This window comes from Canis lupus, chromosome 36 (assembly GCF_011100685.1).
Source record: "Canis lupus familiaris isolate Mischka breed German Shepherd chromosome 36, alternate assembly UU_Cfam_GSD_1.0, whole genome shotgun sequence".
Lineage (NCBI taxonomy): Eukaryota > Metazoa > Chordata > Mammalia > Carnivora > Canidae > Canis > Canis lupus.
Window position 1 is genome coordinate 19,127,758 of NC_049257.1, and position 18,669 is coordinate 19,146,426.

At 39.7% G+C, this 18,669-nt stretch overlaps 1 protein-coding gene across 10 annotated transcripts in view; it reads right to left on the minus strand.

Annotated features, from left to right (window-relative positions):
• CHN1 (chimerin 1) overlaps window positions 1-18,669 on the minus strand; it is a 205,298-nt gene that overhangs the window by 19,765 nt on the left and 166,864 nt on the right. For all 10 annotated transcript variants that reach the window (XM_038584899.1, XM_038584896.1, XM_038584898.1 and 7 more), the window contains one exon: window positions 4,343-4,427. In XM_038584899.1, the coding sequence (XP_038440827.1) occupies window positions 4,343-4,427 (85 nt within the window). The remainder of the gene's footprint in view (window positions 1-4,342; window positions 4,428-18,669) is intronic.

Genomic DNA, 18,669 nt, shown 5'->3' on the forward strand with positions numbered 1-18,669 from the left:
CCTCTCCTTCCCCCTCTGCATCCACCCCAATGTGTGCTCTCTCTCTCTCAAATAAATGAGTAAATATGATCTTAAAGATAAACATAACTTTTTAGGTACAATCAATCAAAGCAGTAATTAAAATACTTCCACTCCTTTCCTTCAACCTAAGTGCTTGTATATTTTAAGCAATGAATGCACTTTTATTACTAGGAAGGAACTGCTCCCATTCCCTGTTGCAAGGGTGGGGGGAGGTAGGGAGGAAGGTGACAGCGATGCTAATGAGACACTTGGAGAAAAAGAGTCACTTGAATAGATAACCAACACTAAGCTGATGTGTGATTTACAATTGTTATCTGGCTTAGTTCTCTGACTACTATGGCAAGACTAAGGTGAAGACAATTCAGGAATGCTGGTGGAATAATGGTCTTTTTTGGGGGGGGCGGTGTTTGGCAGTCTCAATGATTATGTAACAACAGATTATATTAACCCATAAACTTACATTTCCGAGAGAAAGGGGAAATGGCTTGGGGAAACATTCTGTCTGAACGATGATCCTTTGAATTTTACTGTCAAACCCAGTTGTGCTCATAAATATTTTAGTAGGAGCACCACTCCCAACCTGTAGTTCCATATTCCCCTGCGACATCCTTTTAGTCTTTAAAGAAGGCTCGGGAGCGGAGTGGGTAGAGGAAATAGAGGAAGAGGACGTTCAAGCTGCCGGGGAATCTGGCTGGCAGGGGTGGCGGGCCGGGCGGTGGGCCTGGAGCTCGCGGTTCGGAAGGGACAGCTTGCCTGCTAGGAGCTGGGTCCAGCCTGATCCCTACGGTGACTGCCAGCCTGCTGACTGGAACACCACTCAATATTTCACGTGATGTTTAGAAAAAATAAAACGAGGGGGTGGGGGTGGGATACAAAACTGATGCTTCTGGCGAATGCTCCCTGAAAAATTGGACTAGCTCGCTTCTGCCTTGGTGGATTTTGAAAAAAGAAACCAGAACAAAGCAAGCTGTCTTGGGCTCAAAAGCAGATAAGTACATTCCTTTTCTATAGGCAGTTAGCCTGCCCTTCTCATTTGGAAATAGTATCTTGAGTGTTTAGTGGCTAGTGTACTAGTTTCCTGTTGCTGCTGTAACAAATGACCACAAACTCGGCGGCTCACAACAGGACTTTGTCCTAGTTCTGGTACTCGGAAGTCCAGTTTGCCTCGGCGGATATTAAGGTGTTAGCAGGCCTGTGCCCCTTGTGGAGGCTCCAGGGTAGAATGTGTGCTCCTTCCCTTTCCAGCTTCTACAGGCCGCCCGCATTCCTTGGCCCGGGCCCTCTTCCTCCATCTGCAAGGCTAGCAGCATAGCATCTTCTCCCTCTTCCCACTCTGCTTCTGTCCTTTGTTCTGGGACTGCCTCCTCTTTTAAGGACCCCCGTGACTATGGTTATACTGGGCCCATCCCAACAATCTGGGGCAATATCCCCACCTCAAACCCTGACCTTTAATCCCATGTTCCTTTTTACCATCAAAGGGAACACAGTCACTGGTTCCAGGGATTAGGAAGTAGACTTCTTTAGGGAGTCATTGTTCAAGCCAACATAGTTAGTTCTCTTTATATTCTTTGCATTTTGTTTTAAAGTGGATGGCTCAAAGGTCAAGATGAGCCACTTCAGATCTAAGAATTATTTGTCATAGAAAACAGAACTAATTCAAATGCCAACCACTGCATTAAAAAAAAAAAAGATGACTTGTTCAAATACAAATTAATATGGTTCAAATCACATAGAATATAATGCTTTTATAGACAAGGCATAAAAATAAAAAATCTCCTTAAGGCTTTTCTTTCAATTCCTGCACAATTACGCAACAAGCTATGGAGGCTACTAATGTGGGTAGCTGTGTGTTGGGGTGGGGGGTGAATCACTTTCTCTTTCCTTTTCATTCATATTATCACATATTGTAAAGGTTCCAAAACATTTCTTTCAAACATGATTTGGGATTGTAGCATATTGTCAAAGATTATCCATCCACGTACCAGTTCTCTGCTAGCATAGCAAACTCAGAATTCTTATGGAGATGGGCTTCATATTTCAAATCATAAGTGATAGACATCATTATTTCAGTAAAAGAAAAGCTTTAAAGTTAGTGACAGTCACAAAATGTTTAAGAAACTGTTGCAAAGTTCTGGCTGGTCTGGCTGTGTCATAAAGGCAAAAATATGCTTATTAAGACCCACATTAAAAAAAAAAAACCCACATTCCTTAAGCAGGTGATTTGTGCTCTGGAAAGAGTATTCCATTTACCTTTGAAAACCCACAGTGTGGATGGTCTTAATACTACTCTATCAACATTTTAGGTTCCAATGTGCTCCACCCTTCAGTTCAAAGACTTCCCCTCAGCCTTCCTAATCAGGTTATCTCATCCTGACTCGGTATCCACCAGTCAGAAGGATGACACAAAGTTGTCCTCATTTATTCTCTGAGCAGAGACTTGCAAATGGGGTTGCCAACCCTCTAGGATGATGGAAGAATCACTGCATCTGAGCTGAGGCTCTCTACGATGGAGACTTCTGCACAGTTCAAAGTCAACACATGGGGAATTCTTATCCACGTGTGTGGCAGGGAGGTCCTTGAATAAATCTGGCTAATGATGTATGCCTAGAACCTTAACATGCTTTAGTGACACTAAGGAAATAATAACTGAAGAAGAAGGACTTGGAACATTAATATGCAATACATATTGTATCTTGCTAATAAAAAAACAATTTAGAAGAAAAATAAGACCCTAAAAATTTCTGCACATAATGGGCAATAAAAATATTCCATTAAAAATCAGGCCATAAGGGAAGCCCCTGGGTAGCTCAGCCAGTTGAGCATCTGACTCTTGATTTCAACTCAGGTCATGATCTCAGGGTCGCTAGATCAAGTCCTGTGTTGGGCTCTGTGCTTGGCAGGTGTGGTGTCTGCTTGAGATTCTCTCTCCCTCTTCTTCTGCCCCTCCCCCACCACCTTCTCACAAATAAATATATTTTTTTTAAAAAAGATTTTATTTATACATTTCATGAGAGACAGAGAGAGGCAGTGACACAGACAGAGGGAGAAGCAGGCTCTATGCAGGGAGCTGTATATATGACTTGATCCCAGGACTCCAGCATCACGCCCTGGGCCAAAGGCAGACACTAAACTGCTGAGCCATCCAGGGATGCCCTCAAATAAATCTTAAAAAGAAAAAACAAAACACACCACAGGGGACCTCTGGGGAAGACAGCAGAATAGGAGGATCCTAGTACTCTTACAGCGATGAACTGAGTAATGTACAGAATTGCCGAATCACTATATTGTGCACCTGAAACTAAAATAATATGTGTATGCTAATTATACTGGAATTAAGATTAAAAAAATCATGTCACAAAGAAAATGTGGATTTTTTAGTGATAAGCTTGACAGTTACCATTTTGAAAAACTTTACTCTTAGTATATGTTTTCAAGTGTTAAGCTCATGCTAAAAGACATGTAAAAATATATTTTTTAGTTTTACAATTTAAATGGCAGGAAAGAAATGTCTATGACCAAACACTATAATTTAAGTGTTTATTTTTAAGCCAATGTCAGAATTTAAAGAAGTTTGAATAAATGGCCAATTTTTGGTATAATTGTTCTATACAAATGAATTTCACAGGATGTGAACAACTTATTTTCATAAAGCATTTCAATAAATCCCAGAGTTTGTTCTTTATGTGTAAATCTTCAAAGTTTTTAAATTTATATCTAAAACTACTATGGTCATATTTTATAAAAAGGATGTGGCATAGTCAAGATTTCAAAATGTCACAAACAAAAGATTATTGACTAAGTGGTTTTTCAGAATTTGGTACCCATCTTTGAAGATAGTCATAGATTTTTTTTTTTTTTTTTTTTTTTTTTAAAGCTTCAATTTGATTTTGCAAAAATGTAGTAAGGACAATTCAGCTTAACAAGTTATCTTTAAAATTCAGTTTCCAAGGCAACAATCATAGGTCCCTGTACACTGCTTAAAAAAATCATTTTTATAAATTTAGTTACTGTAACATCAAAGGCAAGAGTTAAATATAACTGCCTTACTTTTATCTCCTTTTATCAGACTTTTTGAACAGGACAACTTCTGACTTTTTAATGGACTAATGCTGGATCCCTAGCCTGCTGCCTACTAAGGTCAAGAAGGTTAAGGGGAGATAAACTGCCAATTTCCAAAGTGGCTGTTTGCAAATCTAGCCTACTGCATGTGGGTTAAGAGCAACCAGGATCCAGCCTATTGTATATGCATACCAGCAAATCGCCTTACAACTTACTCCTTCTAACTCTGTAACTAGTAAAGCAGAAAGGGAAAAGCTCTTACCTGCACATTTCACTCCCTGAGCAATGAGACCCCACATGAAGTTAGCACAGTATTCACACCAGTGTGGCCCTCGGAATGTATGGACCTGAAAAAAGAGGAGTGAGTGACAGAGTGGCCAGAGGGGAGAACATGTGGACGATGAGCCTGTTTTCCGTCAAAGCACTATAATGCAAACCACAGTTAGTACCGAAGGGCGCGGTATGGTTACATTTAGAAAAACTCTGGTTGAGTGGAACCGACAAGCAGTTAAAATTTCTTTCAGAGCTTGGTTTCCTCTTTGTTTTAGAAATGATGATAAATCAAACCAATATTCTGTGATTTACTTGGCAAAACAATTTCTACGGTAGCTTTCCAACTGGCCCCCTCCAGCCGTAGGCCTCATCTATGTGTTACACAAATACTGGCATTTTCCAAGTGCTATGGCATGGAGGAGAAGGAGTGAAGTAGAGTGTATCTGGGTCCCAGAAGGATTTGGTCAGATGACCTATCTTCTGTGGTTTATGTATACAATGGAATATTACTCAGCTATTAGAAATGACAAATACCCACCATTTGCTTCAACGTGGATGGAACTGGAGGGTATTATGCTGAGTGAAGTAAGTCAGTCGGAGAAGGACAAACATTATATGTTCTCATTCATTTGGGGAATATAAATAATAGTGAAAGGGAAAATAAGGGAAGGGAGAAGAAATGTGTGGGAAATATCAGAAAGGGAGACAGAACATAAAGACTGCTAACTCTGGGAAACGAACTAGGGGTGGTAGAAGGGGAGGAGGGCGGGGGGTGGGAGTGAATGGGTGACGGGCACTGGGTGTTATTCTGTATGATAGTAAATTGAACACCAATAAAAAAATAAATTAAAAAAAAAAAAAAAAAAAAGATGACCTATCTTCCGTCATCTGTGACTACAGTTAGGGCCACAGATGGTGAAGGTGATATGATACTCAGTGACTGGTCACAACTGAATCATCAAAAAGGGCCAATTTCTATTCAAAACCATTTGATACTTACTGTGTTAGTTAAGGGAATGAATATATTTTTAGAAACTGCGGAAGCTACAGTTAATCAGAAACCCTATCTGAGTGTAGTAATTATGGACAAACCATTCCAGCCTCAAAAACATTGATTCCTTTATCCCTAAGAAAGGAATTCCCAAAGGATTCAAATGCTAAGATATTTCTAGACTTCCATGTTTAAGAAAGAGAAGCCATTCCAGCTTAACTCAGATGAAAAAGTATTGGTAGAAAAGAGAAACAAAGAATCTAAACCCCAAGTATTAAAGAATAAAAGAAAAAAAAATTGGAACTTTATCAGTAACACTTAAGATTTGAGGAAAAAAAAGTTCCTGAGTAAATATTGGCTGAAAATGCACCCAAGAAATAAAAGAAAAAGGGAGAAGGGAGTAAGGAAGTCACTGATACGTGTATCAAAGTGCATGTACTTGAAATAATTTCTTATGCATGACTTCCTCAAAAAAATAGTGAAAAATCAAAGTGTGATAATTTGGCTCCAACATAAATATCTGCTAAAACAGCTATTGCAAATAATAGAATTCACTGCTACGATTGTCATTTTTGCTACTGTTCTTTTTATGTGTCAAACAGGTAAATGATTTTTAAGATAATATATATAACTTATTTTTTCCAACTTAAGATGCAATTGGACACAAGACTTCGTATGAATGTAAGATGCATATATGCCATTTAGAAAAACCAAGCCAAGTAAATTATGACAAGCCACTGATTGTAAGATAAATCCCAATTCCAGACATGTTAAAATGGGGGGGGGGGGGCAGGGAAGCACATATTAGAATCAATGAGAAAAGGTGTATCATGATTCAGAATACTTATGCTAGCCAAAATAGCCAAATAAGACTCTCATGAATAACCTGGTGTTGGTTCCTCCCAAGTAGGTATGCGCTTGTGACTCTGGTCACTTCCAAGTGAGCTTGAGTACAAAATGTGTTGATTTTTGAAAAGCGGGCCATGATCTCTTTTATATCTTTTATGGAAAAGCATCAGGAATGCAGACGCAGTTGCTTCCTGATTGGTAATGATGCTCAGTGCCTGTAAACTCAGAGCATTTCCTTGAGTTTCTGAGGCAGAGCCCGAGACCAACATTCAGATAGTCTGTGATGTCTTTGTGTCTGTCTGTATTTCTCTGAGTGAAATAAAACTGGATCAAGTAGCAGTCTTACTTTGCTTTGAGGGGAATGAGTGAAAAAGCACTGACTTGTATAGAAACAGCTGCATAATCATGAAATAGCTATAGAATCATGATGTTAGTTTTAGGGAAAGTCTTTGGGATACATACTGGCTTAGATGTTGCTGGATCTTGGATATTCCAGTGTCACTTGACTTGATGAGGTTACCAGAAATGGGCTGGAAATATAGAGGAGGAAAGTCCCAGTCTTGTACCTGCCAGTTATCTCATGATAAAGGGTCTTAAAGTTACATTTGGGAGAGCGAAGACAAGAGTAGATGATGTGAAAGAACTTAAAACCGGGCTCATGGCAAAGAGCTCTGAGTATTGAGAAGTTATGACAGAACCGATTCCCTTCCTCGCCTTCAAAATGGCAGCAGTGAAGGTGGCATCTGGAAAGTCTTGGGACACTTCTTCATGTGGCATGTACTGATGGAAAAGTTTGGTGCGACAGCTGGCTCTCCGACTAAAGGATCACATGTGTATTTCAGAGAGCAATCATTAAGAAATTGTTACTCCTATGTTTCCTTCTTGGACGGCGTCTTATAAAGGCGCCCTGAGCCATGTGGGGCTGCTGGTGTCGGAAGGTAGATTATACGGCTCTCCAGGAAACGGTTCTGGAAAGAGGCACCAAAGCACCAGAAGCTTACTAAACTACTTCACTGGATTCCCTTTTGAATCTTGATACCTAAAATTCATATTTCTTAAATTTTGTTTTGTGACTCCACTATGGATGGTATTTGTAAAAACTGAATGTTGTAGCCTTTTTGTCTTTTTTTTTTTATTTTTTTTATTTTTTTTATTCATGAGAGACACACACAGAGAGAGAGGCAGAGACACAGGCAGAGGGAGAAGCCGGCTCCTTGCAGGGAGCCCGACGTGGGACTCGATCCCGGGTCTCCAGGATCACACCCTGGGCTGCAGGCGGCGCTAAACTGCTGCGCCACCGGGGCTGCCCCTTTTTGTCTTTTTTAATTCCCCTAGAGGTCATCAAAACAGTTCATTCAGTAGTCCTTTTTATTTATTTGTGAATATTTTTAAAGTAACGACATACACAAAGATAAAAAGGATACTGGTTGAAGGAATTCACCATAGGTTTCTCTCACTAGTGGAAATGCTCCAGAGAAAGTGCCAGCAAAGTGCATGGGAAGCTGGGGGAAGGGCACCGTGCAGGTTTAAGATGCACCCCAAGAGATGGGCCAGCTGAGGGGCCTGCAGGGCAGGACTGCAGTGTGCGTGTTGGAGGGGGTGCATTAGGAACGGCTGTTCCAGGAACCAAGGGTCCATGGCTTGAGCCAAGCAACAGGATGCTTAGAGATTTATAAGAAAGTTCAGCATGGGCCCAGGTGGGGATGAGCACGTGGCAGGAGTCAAGGGAGACGGGGCCTTTCCCATGCCTACAGATTCATGCTCTGCCCAGTGAGCAACGCAGGGCCGCTGAAGATTCTGAAGGTGAGTGATGCAGGCAGGCGAGGCTGGCGGGGGACGAGGTAGGTAGGAGGCTAGGTATGGCAGGAATCCAGGTACAGACGGAGTGGGTTGGGACTCTGGCAGCGCCAACGGAGAAAGGGGACAAGCAGTTATGCAGGAGGTGGAATCACCAGCCTTGGGAAGCAGCTGAATCAGAGGCACAGGAGTGGGGAAGGGGCATCAACAGGGGGACAAGAGCAGAACAGGTCTGGAGGTGAAGAGAGGGCAACGGAGGACTGAAGATGTCTGAAAGAGGAGGGAGCTCACGGAGTAAGGTTCCTGAAGGTGGCAAATGGAAATTGGATCTAGGGCAGAGAGGTTAATTGTGAATAAGAGAATTATTTCCCCATTCCCCAAATTGGGAAAAGGGAAGGAGGGAAGCAGACGGCTGTGCAGGAGTCACAGGGCCTGGAGGCCAGAAGGCTAAGGGAGTCGCTGTCTAGGGTCTCTGCATTATGATGGAGGTTCACTTACTAAGCAGGTGAGGAGTCTGCGGAAAGGAGGGCTAGCAACTGGAACTTCCCAGAAGCTCAGGGAAGGGCTGCTGGACTTGAAAGCAAGCTTCTTTCCTGGATGACACTAAAGTCATCCAATAAAAATGCCAAGCATATTAAAGAAAAAGTGATAAATACTTTTAAAAGTGCTTTACCTAAATGTTCTATTTTATATGCAGATTTACAGAATCAGTGATGTTTATATCTGATATTTTACCAATTCAGAAAAAGATACCTTAAAAAAATTAATTGCACAAATCGGGTAACTTTGAGCAGGACAACTGAAGAGCTATTCCTCCCCTACAATGGAAATAGGGTGCGGTGCCTGCACACAAGGCTCTAGGGCATGGACACCTGCAGATAGTTTTAGTAGATATGGTTGTATTCTGATTACCTGTCTTAAAAGTGATTAAATCGGAATGTAACAGGCCTTCAAACTGTAATAAGCAAAAGGTCAAAAGGTGCACCTTGGGGGTTTTTTTCTGCTTAGGAGGATGCTAAGAAAGAACTGGGGTGCAATCTGGAAGAAAGGCTTGGGGCGGTTCTCAAGGGGCATCATATAGATGGCAACTTTTGCCTGAAATGCCCTATAATACAGTAGGTACCTTCTCAGGGGTCAGCACTCAGGGGTTCAGAATTACCGATGTCTATAACAGAAATAACTAGCAGACAGTCATTAAGGGACATTTTCCTTGGATTTCGATTCTAAATGGCTCTAGATTTTTGTTTTTCAAAAGTTTGTGTTTTAGTTTTCCTGTTTCTTCTTATTCTCCAAGGCTGTCATGTCAGCTCTTTCTCCTCCTTCCTTACTGCCTTGTCTTTTTTTCCCCCCATTCACTGATTCTTAGATGCAGATGAGGTAATCTGGTACGAGAACTCTGCGAGCACTGGATATAAATCAAGAACACAGGTCCTCTATATTCCTTTTGAAGGCCTTTTAAAAGAAAAACAAACTTCTGGCTTCTTATCTGTGTTTCATAGGTTGAGGCTGATGGGCAGTGGTCTTAGGATGAATGAGGTGTTAGTAGTATCTTACTTTATTCTATAACCTCCAACTGATCTTTACTGTTTCTTAGAGTCTGTTTCTGTGTGACCTTAGTGACAAAGTGGGAAACTGACCAGCACTATTTCTTCCTTAGAGCTCTTTGAACAAATGACTTGATCAATTTACCAAAAAAAAAAAAAAAAAGATTTCTTTGGGGAGGGTGTTTTGGTAAAATAATCCAAGAGAGCAATCAGCTTCAGTGTATGATGTATCAGGGAGGTCAAGGATGGTCCTGAGAAAAGCAACTTTGTAAATTGGCCACAGATTTTTTTCTAGGCTACCTCCAAACCTCTGGTACATCTTGACAAATGAAAGTGACAGAGTACATGGCATGAATTATACCTTCATGAACAAAGGGCACTGCAACTAGTCTGAAAATCCTTTTCTCTTCTGCAACTGGAATGAAGACAACTTTATTACCATGACATCTGAGGTTGCTTTTCACCTGTCAACAACTCCCTTCATGTTAACATCCCTGATGTCACTTAGAAACAGAGATGAAAGACTGTGTTAATTAATGGATCCCAAAAGTCCGTCACAGAGAAGGCACTGGTCAGAACCAGACTGAGGACACATAGGGAAGGAGGTGAGGGGGCCACTGAGGGCCCCCATGGCACAGGCTGAGGGTCACGTGTCTCCTGGGCGCTGGAGCTATGTGAACACTGGAGCTCTTCTCACCTGGGCCTATTGTTACACTGCCCCAAACCCCAGCTTCTGCAGGAAAACCAGCATAGCTTCTCATGTTTCTGACATTCGCATCTCCAGTTTGAATGTCAGTAATAAAAGGAGAGGAAAAGAAATCTATGCTATGGGAAGAGAAAGAAAATTTCAGCCTACCTTCATTATCCCTTCCAAGCTGTAACACACCCTCTAGAAATAAGCGTGCACGCAACAGCCAAGGAGCATGCCTGCAAAGCCTGCTGCAAATGGAACCTATGTTGGAGGCGATAAAGACATTCGGGGAGGGGCGCCTGGTGGCTCAGTCGGTTAAGCATTTGACTCTTGATCTTAGCTCTGGTCTTGATCTCAGGGCTAGGAGTTTGAGCCCTGTGTTGGGCTCCACACCTGGTGTGGATCCTACTTTAAAAAACAAACAAACAAAAAAACCCAAAAAAACATTTGGGGAAATGAAATTTTGCTTTGGGGGAAGGGGATTGACATTTGAGAGGCTCTGGTGAGTCAGTTCTGCAGCCTGGTACTGGGTGATGAAGGAAGAGAACAGATGATCAAAATCAAAATGAAAAGCAACGTAGGTAGATAGGCAGCTGGGCAGGAAAGGCTTTTTCTCCTTTCCCCCCTAATTTTTATCTTTAGGGCAACCAGAATGTACTCTTTTCTGGAACCAATTTTAGTCTCACCAAGATGGCTTAATTTTGATCCAAAATATTTGAAATTTAGACTTTTAGTCCTGGTTCTGCCACTACAGTTAAAGTATTTTGATTTATGCTGTTAAGTCATGGGCAGAGAGAATGTATAACACTGGCTATGATCATTAGCAACAAATACATAAAACTGTGTAGGGGTTTCCTGCAAAAACGTAACAAAACAATGAGGAGCAGCTCTTCAAAGTAGGAGTATCTTTAGTATCAAGGCAGTATCTTTTTATTATCTAGTTGAATCTCATCAAAATTATTAGTGGCCTCAAAATTTTTCTTTTTTAAGGATTTTATTTATTTGAAAAAGAGCACAAGCAGAGGGAATGGCAGAGGGAGAAGCAGGCTCCTGGCTGAGCAGGGAGCCTGATGCAGAAGTTGATCCCAGGACCCTGGGACCATGACCTGAGCCAAAGGCTGACACTTAACTGACTGAGCCACCCAGGCACCCTGGCTTCAAAATTCTTGCGCAAAAATCTCTAACAGTGCGGTCTGGGTGCACTGACCTCATGTTGGCCCTGCCCACTCTTCGTGTCCTGAAGCAAGGATGTGTAATGTAGTTCCAAGGGCAAGGAAGGTGGAAGGAGTGCACTGAACTCTCCCTGACACAGGGCCTGGAACTGAGGGGGGGGGGCACACCCCGGCCACCAGCAGGCAGAATGGGGGCACTGCGCGGAGGAGCATCCCCACCAGCAGCTCGAGAGGAGGACCGTCAGGGGAAAGCGCGCAGGGGCTCTTGGAGGTGTACACTGACCTCGCAACAGTTAACACAGCAGAAGTATCCTTCCAGAGAGGGGGCCAGATGACAGAAAATCAGTGACCTAATGTTCTAGGAATGAAAAAAATCTGTTCAAAATTGAGGGAGATGCCATAAAAGTCTGCTAGACACACACTGGCCAGACCATAAATAAAGGATGTCCCCTTGAATATGAGAAATAACAGTAGGAAAAAGCTGGCATACTGGTACACTGTAACACTAGTCTTACTTAACTAGTAGGGCCGTTATTAGGGCAGGAGCATAGGGTAGTTCTTCCACATACAAAAATACTATAAAAATTGTTTTTATTGATTGGTATGTAAAATGACACCCTAAGAAAACAGGCACAAGGAAGGGATTCCATTTCCCCCAATTCTATGCAGGCCTTATTTACAAAGTTTAAATTTCTTTATGGCTTGCTTCATAATCCACCTTTCCCCATCCCACCTCCCAAATAAACGCTATCTCAGCGAGGGAGAAATCTAAGATTGCAGCTGAGTTGGGCAGCCCCTGTGGCGCAGTGGTTTAGCGCTGCCTGCAGCCCAGGGCGTGATCCTGGAGACCCGGGATCGAGTCCCATGTGGGGCTCCCTGCATGGTGCCTGCTTCTCCCTCTGCCTTTGTCTCTGTCTCTCTCTAGCTGTGTCTCTATGAATAAATAAATTTTAAAAAAACTTAAAAAAGATTGCAGCTGAGTTAATAATTGTGGTGTAGACCAAGTGAACTAGCTTCGACTCACGCATAACCATATTTATGCTAGAACACAAACACAGTTTCTTGTGTCTGTGTTCTGTTCTCAGCTGCCAGAATGGCTCTTGACACAGAGCCATCAATTTGAAACCTAGGAATCAGGCAGTAGTTTCAAAGTTCAGATCAGAACTTAGAACCATCAAAAGTTTCCAGGGATTCCATTTATTTATTCACTTTTATTGTGTTACAAGGTACAGACTGTAGAATATATGACATAAAAATGGATATGAAAAAATATAATCAGTAATTTAAAAATATTTTGTTTCAAAATATGAGTGTTTCAAGTATTAGAAAACCCTTGATTTTAATGCTTAAGATTAGAAGCAAATTTCTTTCATCCCTCCCCCCACCCTACACACAGGAGCTTTAATGAGAACTTTACCTCTAAACTGAATCATGGGTAAAGTTTAAAACTGTCAAATGCCATGATCTCAAACACTTTACTTTGAAAGTTTAGATTCATTGCTTGGATGAATAAGTTTGCATTCAAGTATCAGTAAAAATATTTAAAGATACTTAAAAAATACTTTAAAAAATCAACACAATGAATCAATATAAAGTTGTATTATGAAGATATGATAGGAAAGTGAATGAATCCTACTTGGTTATGCAATAAAAACCACTGTACAATCCAGAGCTGACTGACAGATGATCTATACACATAGTATAGACAGGTAAACTGAATACCAAGAAACAGAACCCTCAGGCCAATCCACATTATCTTATGATCCACAATTCCTTAAAGCCAAGATTGTGCTAATATTAATAGTTCCACACAAACAGGTTTCCGTTTCTTTTTGGCTTCAGTTGTCATCTGAAGTTCATACATTATGAACGGAAGTATTTCTAGAATAAACCAGGAAAAAGGTTAGAATAAAATGCACAAGAAACTATTAAACTAGTGGTTAAAACCCCTTTTAAAGTTCCAGTGGAAAGAAAAAGTTCTAGTCGAAGAGATTCAGATTTTCTCTACAGTTTTTCTTCTATTTCATTGATTGCTGCTCTTACCTTTAATATTTCCTTCCATTATTTGGTTTAATTAGGTCTTTCTCTAGTTTTAGGTAGAAGCTTAACTCATTGACTTAAGACTTTCTTTCCTAAAATAAGCATTTAGTGGTAAAGATTTCACCATAAATACTATTTTAGCTGTATTTCACAAATTTATGATATGTTGTATTTTTCTTTTTATTCAAAGTATCTGTAATGTCTCTTGGGATTTCTCCTTTAATCCATGAATTATTGAGCAGTAAGCTGTTTAATTTCTAAATGTGTGGGAAATTTTTCAGATATGTGTCATTTTGAAATTTAATTCTTTTGTGGTATAACGATATGCTTTTGTATTATTTCAATCCATTTACATTTATTGACTTGTTTTATGGCTAGAATACGGTCTTGCTGAATGTACCATGTTTACTTGAACAGTGTATGCATTCTGTTGCTGAGTAGAATACTTCTATGAACATCAATCAGGCCAAACTGGTTAACTCTGTTGTTCAAGAATTCTCTTTACTAATGTTCTGTTTGTCTGTTCTATCACTGAGAATCAAGTGTGGGGATCTCCATCTACAATTGCAGATTTGTCTATTTCACTTTTTAGCTCTTTATGTATTTTTAACCTCTGTTTTTGCTGAATATACATTTTATTTACTTATTTATGTTAAAGATTTTATTCATTCACAAGAGACAGAGAGAGAGAGGCAGAGACATAGGCAGATGCAGGCTCCATGCAGGGAGCCTGATGTCAGACTTGATCCTGGGACTCCAGGATCACGCCCTGGGCCAAAGTCAGACGCTCAACCACTGAGCTACCCAGGCGTCCCTGAATATACATTTTAAATTAGGTTCTCTTGATAAATTTTACCCTCTCTACTCCCACTAATATTCTTTATTCTGAAAACCACAGTATTTTATATAACCACTCTAATTTTCTTTGAATTATTGTCTCCATGGTATATCTTTTACTTTTGATCTCTCTGGGTCTCTATATTTAGAGTGAGTTTCTGTGGATAGTATATAGTTGGATCTTGTTTTTTTAATCCAATCTGACCACCTCTGCCTTTTAGTGGAGTATTTGGGCCATTTCTATTTGAGGTAACTATCAATATGACTGGGTTTAAAATTGCCATCTTCGTTTTGTTTTCTACATACTTTGTTCTTTTGTTCCTTTTTCTCTTCCATATTTTTTAATAAATTGCATATTTTATGGATCCCTTTTGTCTCTGCAAATAGCTTATAACTGTTTAGTTTTTTAGAGTTTGCTCTAAGGTCTATCTATAGGATATCTTTAGCTCATCAGTCTATCTTCAAAGAATATTATACCACTTCAGGGGCAGCCCCAGTGCTCAGTGGTTTAGCACCGCCTTCAGCCCAGGGGGTGATCCTGGAAACCCTGGATCAACTCCCACATTGGGCTCCCTGCATGGAGCCTGTTTCTCCCTCTGCCTGTGTCTCTGCCTCTCTCTCTCTCTCATGAATAAATAAAATCTTTAAAAAATATATTATACCATTTCATGTATAGTGTAAGAATCTTATGACAGTATGCTTCCCTCATCCTGTAGGTAATGCTATTGTGGTCATATGCTTGTATAACCCATGTAATATTGGTATTTTTTGCTTTAAATAGTCAATTATCATAAATATTCATTAAAATGAAAGAAAAAATATCTTTTACACTTACCCACATATTTACCATTTCTGGCATTCTCTATTCTTTTGTATAGATCTAAATTTCCATCTGGTATTATTTTCCTTTTATCTGAAGTACTTCTTTAACATTCTTGTAGAACAGATCTCCTGGTGATGAATTCACTCAGCTTTTCTTTGTTTAAAAAGAAAATATTTTGTCTTCATTTATGAAAGGCATTTTGCTGGATATAGAATTCTAGGTTGGTAGGGTTTTTTTTTTTTTTTAGTTCTTGTTGAGTACTTTGAAGATGTCACTCTGTTGTCTTGCATAGTTTCTGATGAGAACTCTGTCATTATTTTTCATCTCTATGTAAAATGTATTCTTTCCCTCCTCCCCTTCGCCTTTTAAAAAACTTTCTAAAATATGTAAGCATATGAGTGACAAAAAAAATTTTGTTTCTTCCTTGACGTATTTTCTTTACACTGAAATAACCTTTAAAGAAGTTAATAAAGAGGGATCCCTGGGTGGCGCAGCGGTTTGGCACCTGCCTTTGGCCCAGGGCGCGATCCTGGAGACCCGGGATCGAATCCCACATCGGGCTCCCGGTGAATTGAGCCTGTTTCTCCCTCTGCCTATGTCTCTGCCTCTCTCTCTCTCTCTCTCTCTCTCTCTCTCTGTGACTATCATAAAAAAAAAAAAGTTAATAAAGAAAATAGTAGTGTACAAATTTTCTTAAAAAAAAAAAGTACATTGTATTTCTGTGTATGAGTGTGAACATTTAAGATCCTATAAAGCCCTAAAATTATAAACATGCAGCTGAAATATGAAAATAAAATTAAAGAGAAACTGAATACACGTTTAATTTCTAGATCTTAGTGATGTCCTCTTTACATTTTGATATCCTATGTGAAGGATGAACAATTTCCTTCCAGGCTGAAGTAAAAGTACTAAGTCCTAAATTTTAGGAATAAAATTTTTCTTTCCCATAACCTGGTTTTCTCCTTTCTAGCTGCTTTTATAATTTCCTCTTTAGTACTGGCTTTTAGCAATTTGATTATAATATGCCATGGTGTTGTTTTCTTCATATTTTTTTCTGGTTTTAGTTCACTATACTTTTTGGATCTGTAGGTTTTCATCAGAATTATAAATTTTTTGATCATCAGGTCTTCAAATAATTGTACTGTTCCCTGGCCCCTCACCACTGCTCCGTTGGACTCCAATTACACTTTTAAATTAGATGCTTATACTGTTCCACTAGTCACTATGCTATGTTAATTCCTTATATATATTTTTTAATCTTTCATTTTGGATATTTACTATTGCTATGTCTTCTGGTTCACTAATATTTTCTTCTTTGATGCCTAATATGCCATTAATGTCCAATGTATTTTTCATATCATAAAATAAAAATAAAATCTTTATAAGTAATCTCTATACCCAACATGGGGCTTGAGCTCACAACCCTGAGATCAAGAGTCACATGCTCCACTGATTAAGCCAGCCAGTTGTCCCCATTTCAGATGTATTTTTAATCTCTAGAGATTCCACTTGGATTCTTTTAAATAGCTTCAGTTTCCTTACTGCAGCCTTTATTGCTAATTTAGTCCTGCTACTGAGATAATATCCTTTTGAGGACTTTTAAACAATGCCTCATATATTATATCACATTTTTTCTACTCCTCCTGGAGGAGGGCAAAACTATTCTCAGCCCTCTGCCAAATTAGTGAAATTAGTGAATTTCGGTAATTGTTTGGCCGACTGTCTTCTGGTAGTTTTTCTTTTTAAATGGGCTCCTTTCATAATCATGTAGATAAGTACTTGCTCTAAGAGTCAAGAAGACCCCTATGCAGATCCCCAGAGCTCTATGTACAGCTCTGTGCCCCCAGGGACAATCCCCCAGAAATTTTAGCTGCTTTGCCTTACCAAATTCTGATCTCTGTCTTCAACTTGGCTAGACCAATGGGTTCTCTTCAGATTCTCCCTCTGTATGTTGTGGCCAAGAAACTGCCTCCAACCAGAAAATGAGAATAACCTTAAGACTCCTCTTATTGTGTTCCTTTTTTGAAGTATCACAGTACTGTACTACCTGTTCAATATCTTAGTGTAGTTTTATATATTTCTTGTTATTTAAAAAGTTATAAAAAGTGGAAGTTCAGATGTTCTTATTTCTAAAATCTATCTTTCATGTGAGCTTGAACCTGGGATTTCTCTGGGCTTCAGTTTCCACACATACAAAATTAATTAGTAATTCTCAGTGTCCCTTATAAAGGCTGAACTTCTTCAGGATTCTTTTGTCAGCATGCTCTATGAACATGTCTCTTCCAGCAAAGTGTTACACTGACACTTGTATTCAGTAGGTTGTATACTAGGACCTTAGACTTAGTGACTTCATTTTGTCATTGAATGTGTTGTGGGTGGGCATGCATGCATGCATTCACTTATTTTAGCTGCAAAGAATAAATGTCTTCTCTTTGGGTACTAGTTCTCAACCCAGATGAATTGTATGGAACTGTCCCCATCCAGGAGAAAGTATGTGACTTTGATCTAAGCCAATCAGCACATTCCATTCTCCTGCCTAGAGTTACTGGTTCAGAGATGGGCATATAAGATAAATGGGCAAATGCCTGCCAGGCCCAGACCTTTTGTTTTCAGTCTCATTTTGAGCTGACTAGAATCAGAGAATATTTAAATGGAGCCTCCGCAGGCTGTCTTGTTACCACAGGAAGGCTGCCAATGAAGACAGAGCCAGAAGAAAGGGTTCTGGTGCCATTTTAAGCCCCCAAGTCAAAGGATACCAATCACCACCAGACCTTTCCTACTATGTGAACCATTAAATTCCTTTTTTTACCTTAGCAAGCATGAGTTGGCTTTTCTGACACTTGCAATGGAGAATCTTCAACTGTTCCATCAAATGGTAAATATCAATCAAATAGATTTTTGAAAAGCATACTGAAACAATGTCAGCCAACTGTGGAATAATGAGCTATACTAGCAACCATCAAAACAAAACACATGCTTCCTAGAGATGGACCTTTTCTTTAATGAGCAAGGGCACTCTATAAACTCATTAGGCAGAACCATAAGCAGTTATCTGGGTGTGACACATTAGGGGCTGGGGCTCCAAAAAGGGATTTCTATAAAACAGAAAGAGTCAACATAATATTTTAGGCCTGATTTGGGCAAATCCATTCACATCACTAGCCAAAGTATGTCATTTCTAATACAACAGACTTAAGGATATCACCTAATACAACAAGAATCCTCAGATATCCATTACCTAAAAATGAATATATTTTGTTCTAATTTTTATGGCTGCATAACTTAAAAAACACACCCAGCTCTATTTTTGCTCCCCAAAGAATATAAAAATAATTTTTAAGTGAGCAGTTGAAGATGTTCCTTAGAAGTGTAACATCACTGGGCTATTTCCCTTTTTCTTTCTAGCTTTCCTATTTTGCAACCAGAAGAATCTTAAGGTAATTTAAGAAGAGGGGTTAAGAAACCTGAAAAAAACAAAAACACTACCGGTATGATGTTTGTTGGAAAAATAATTTGTACTGGTTTCTCAGATACCACCAGTACTTGATAAAATATTTAAGAAAGAAAAATTA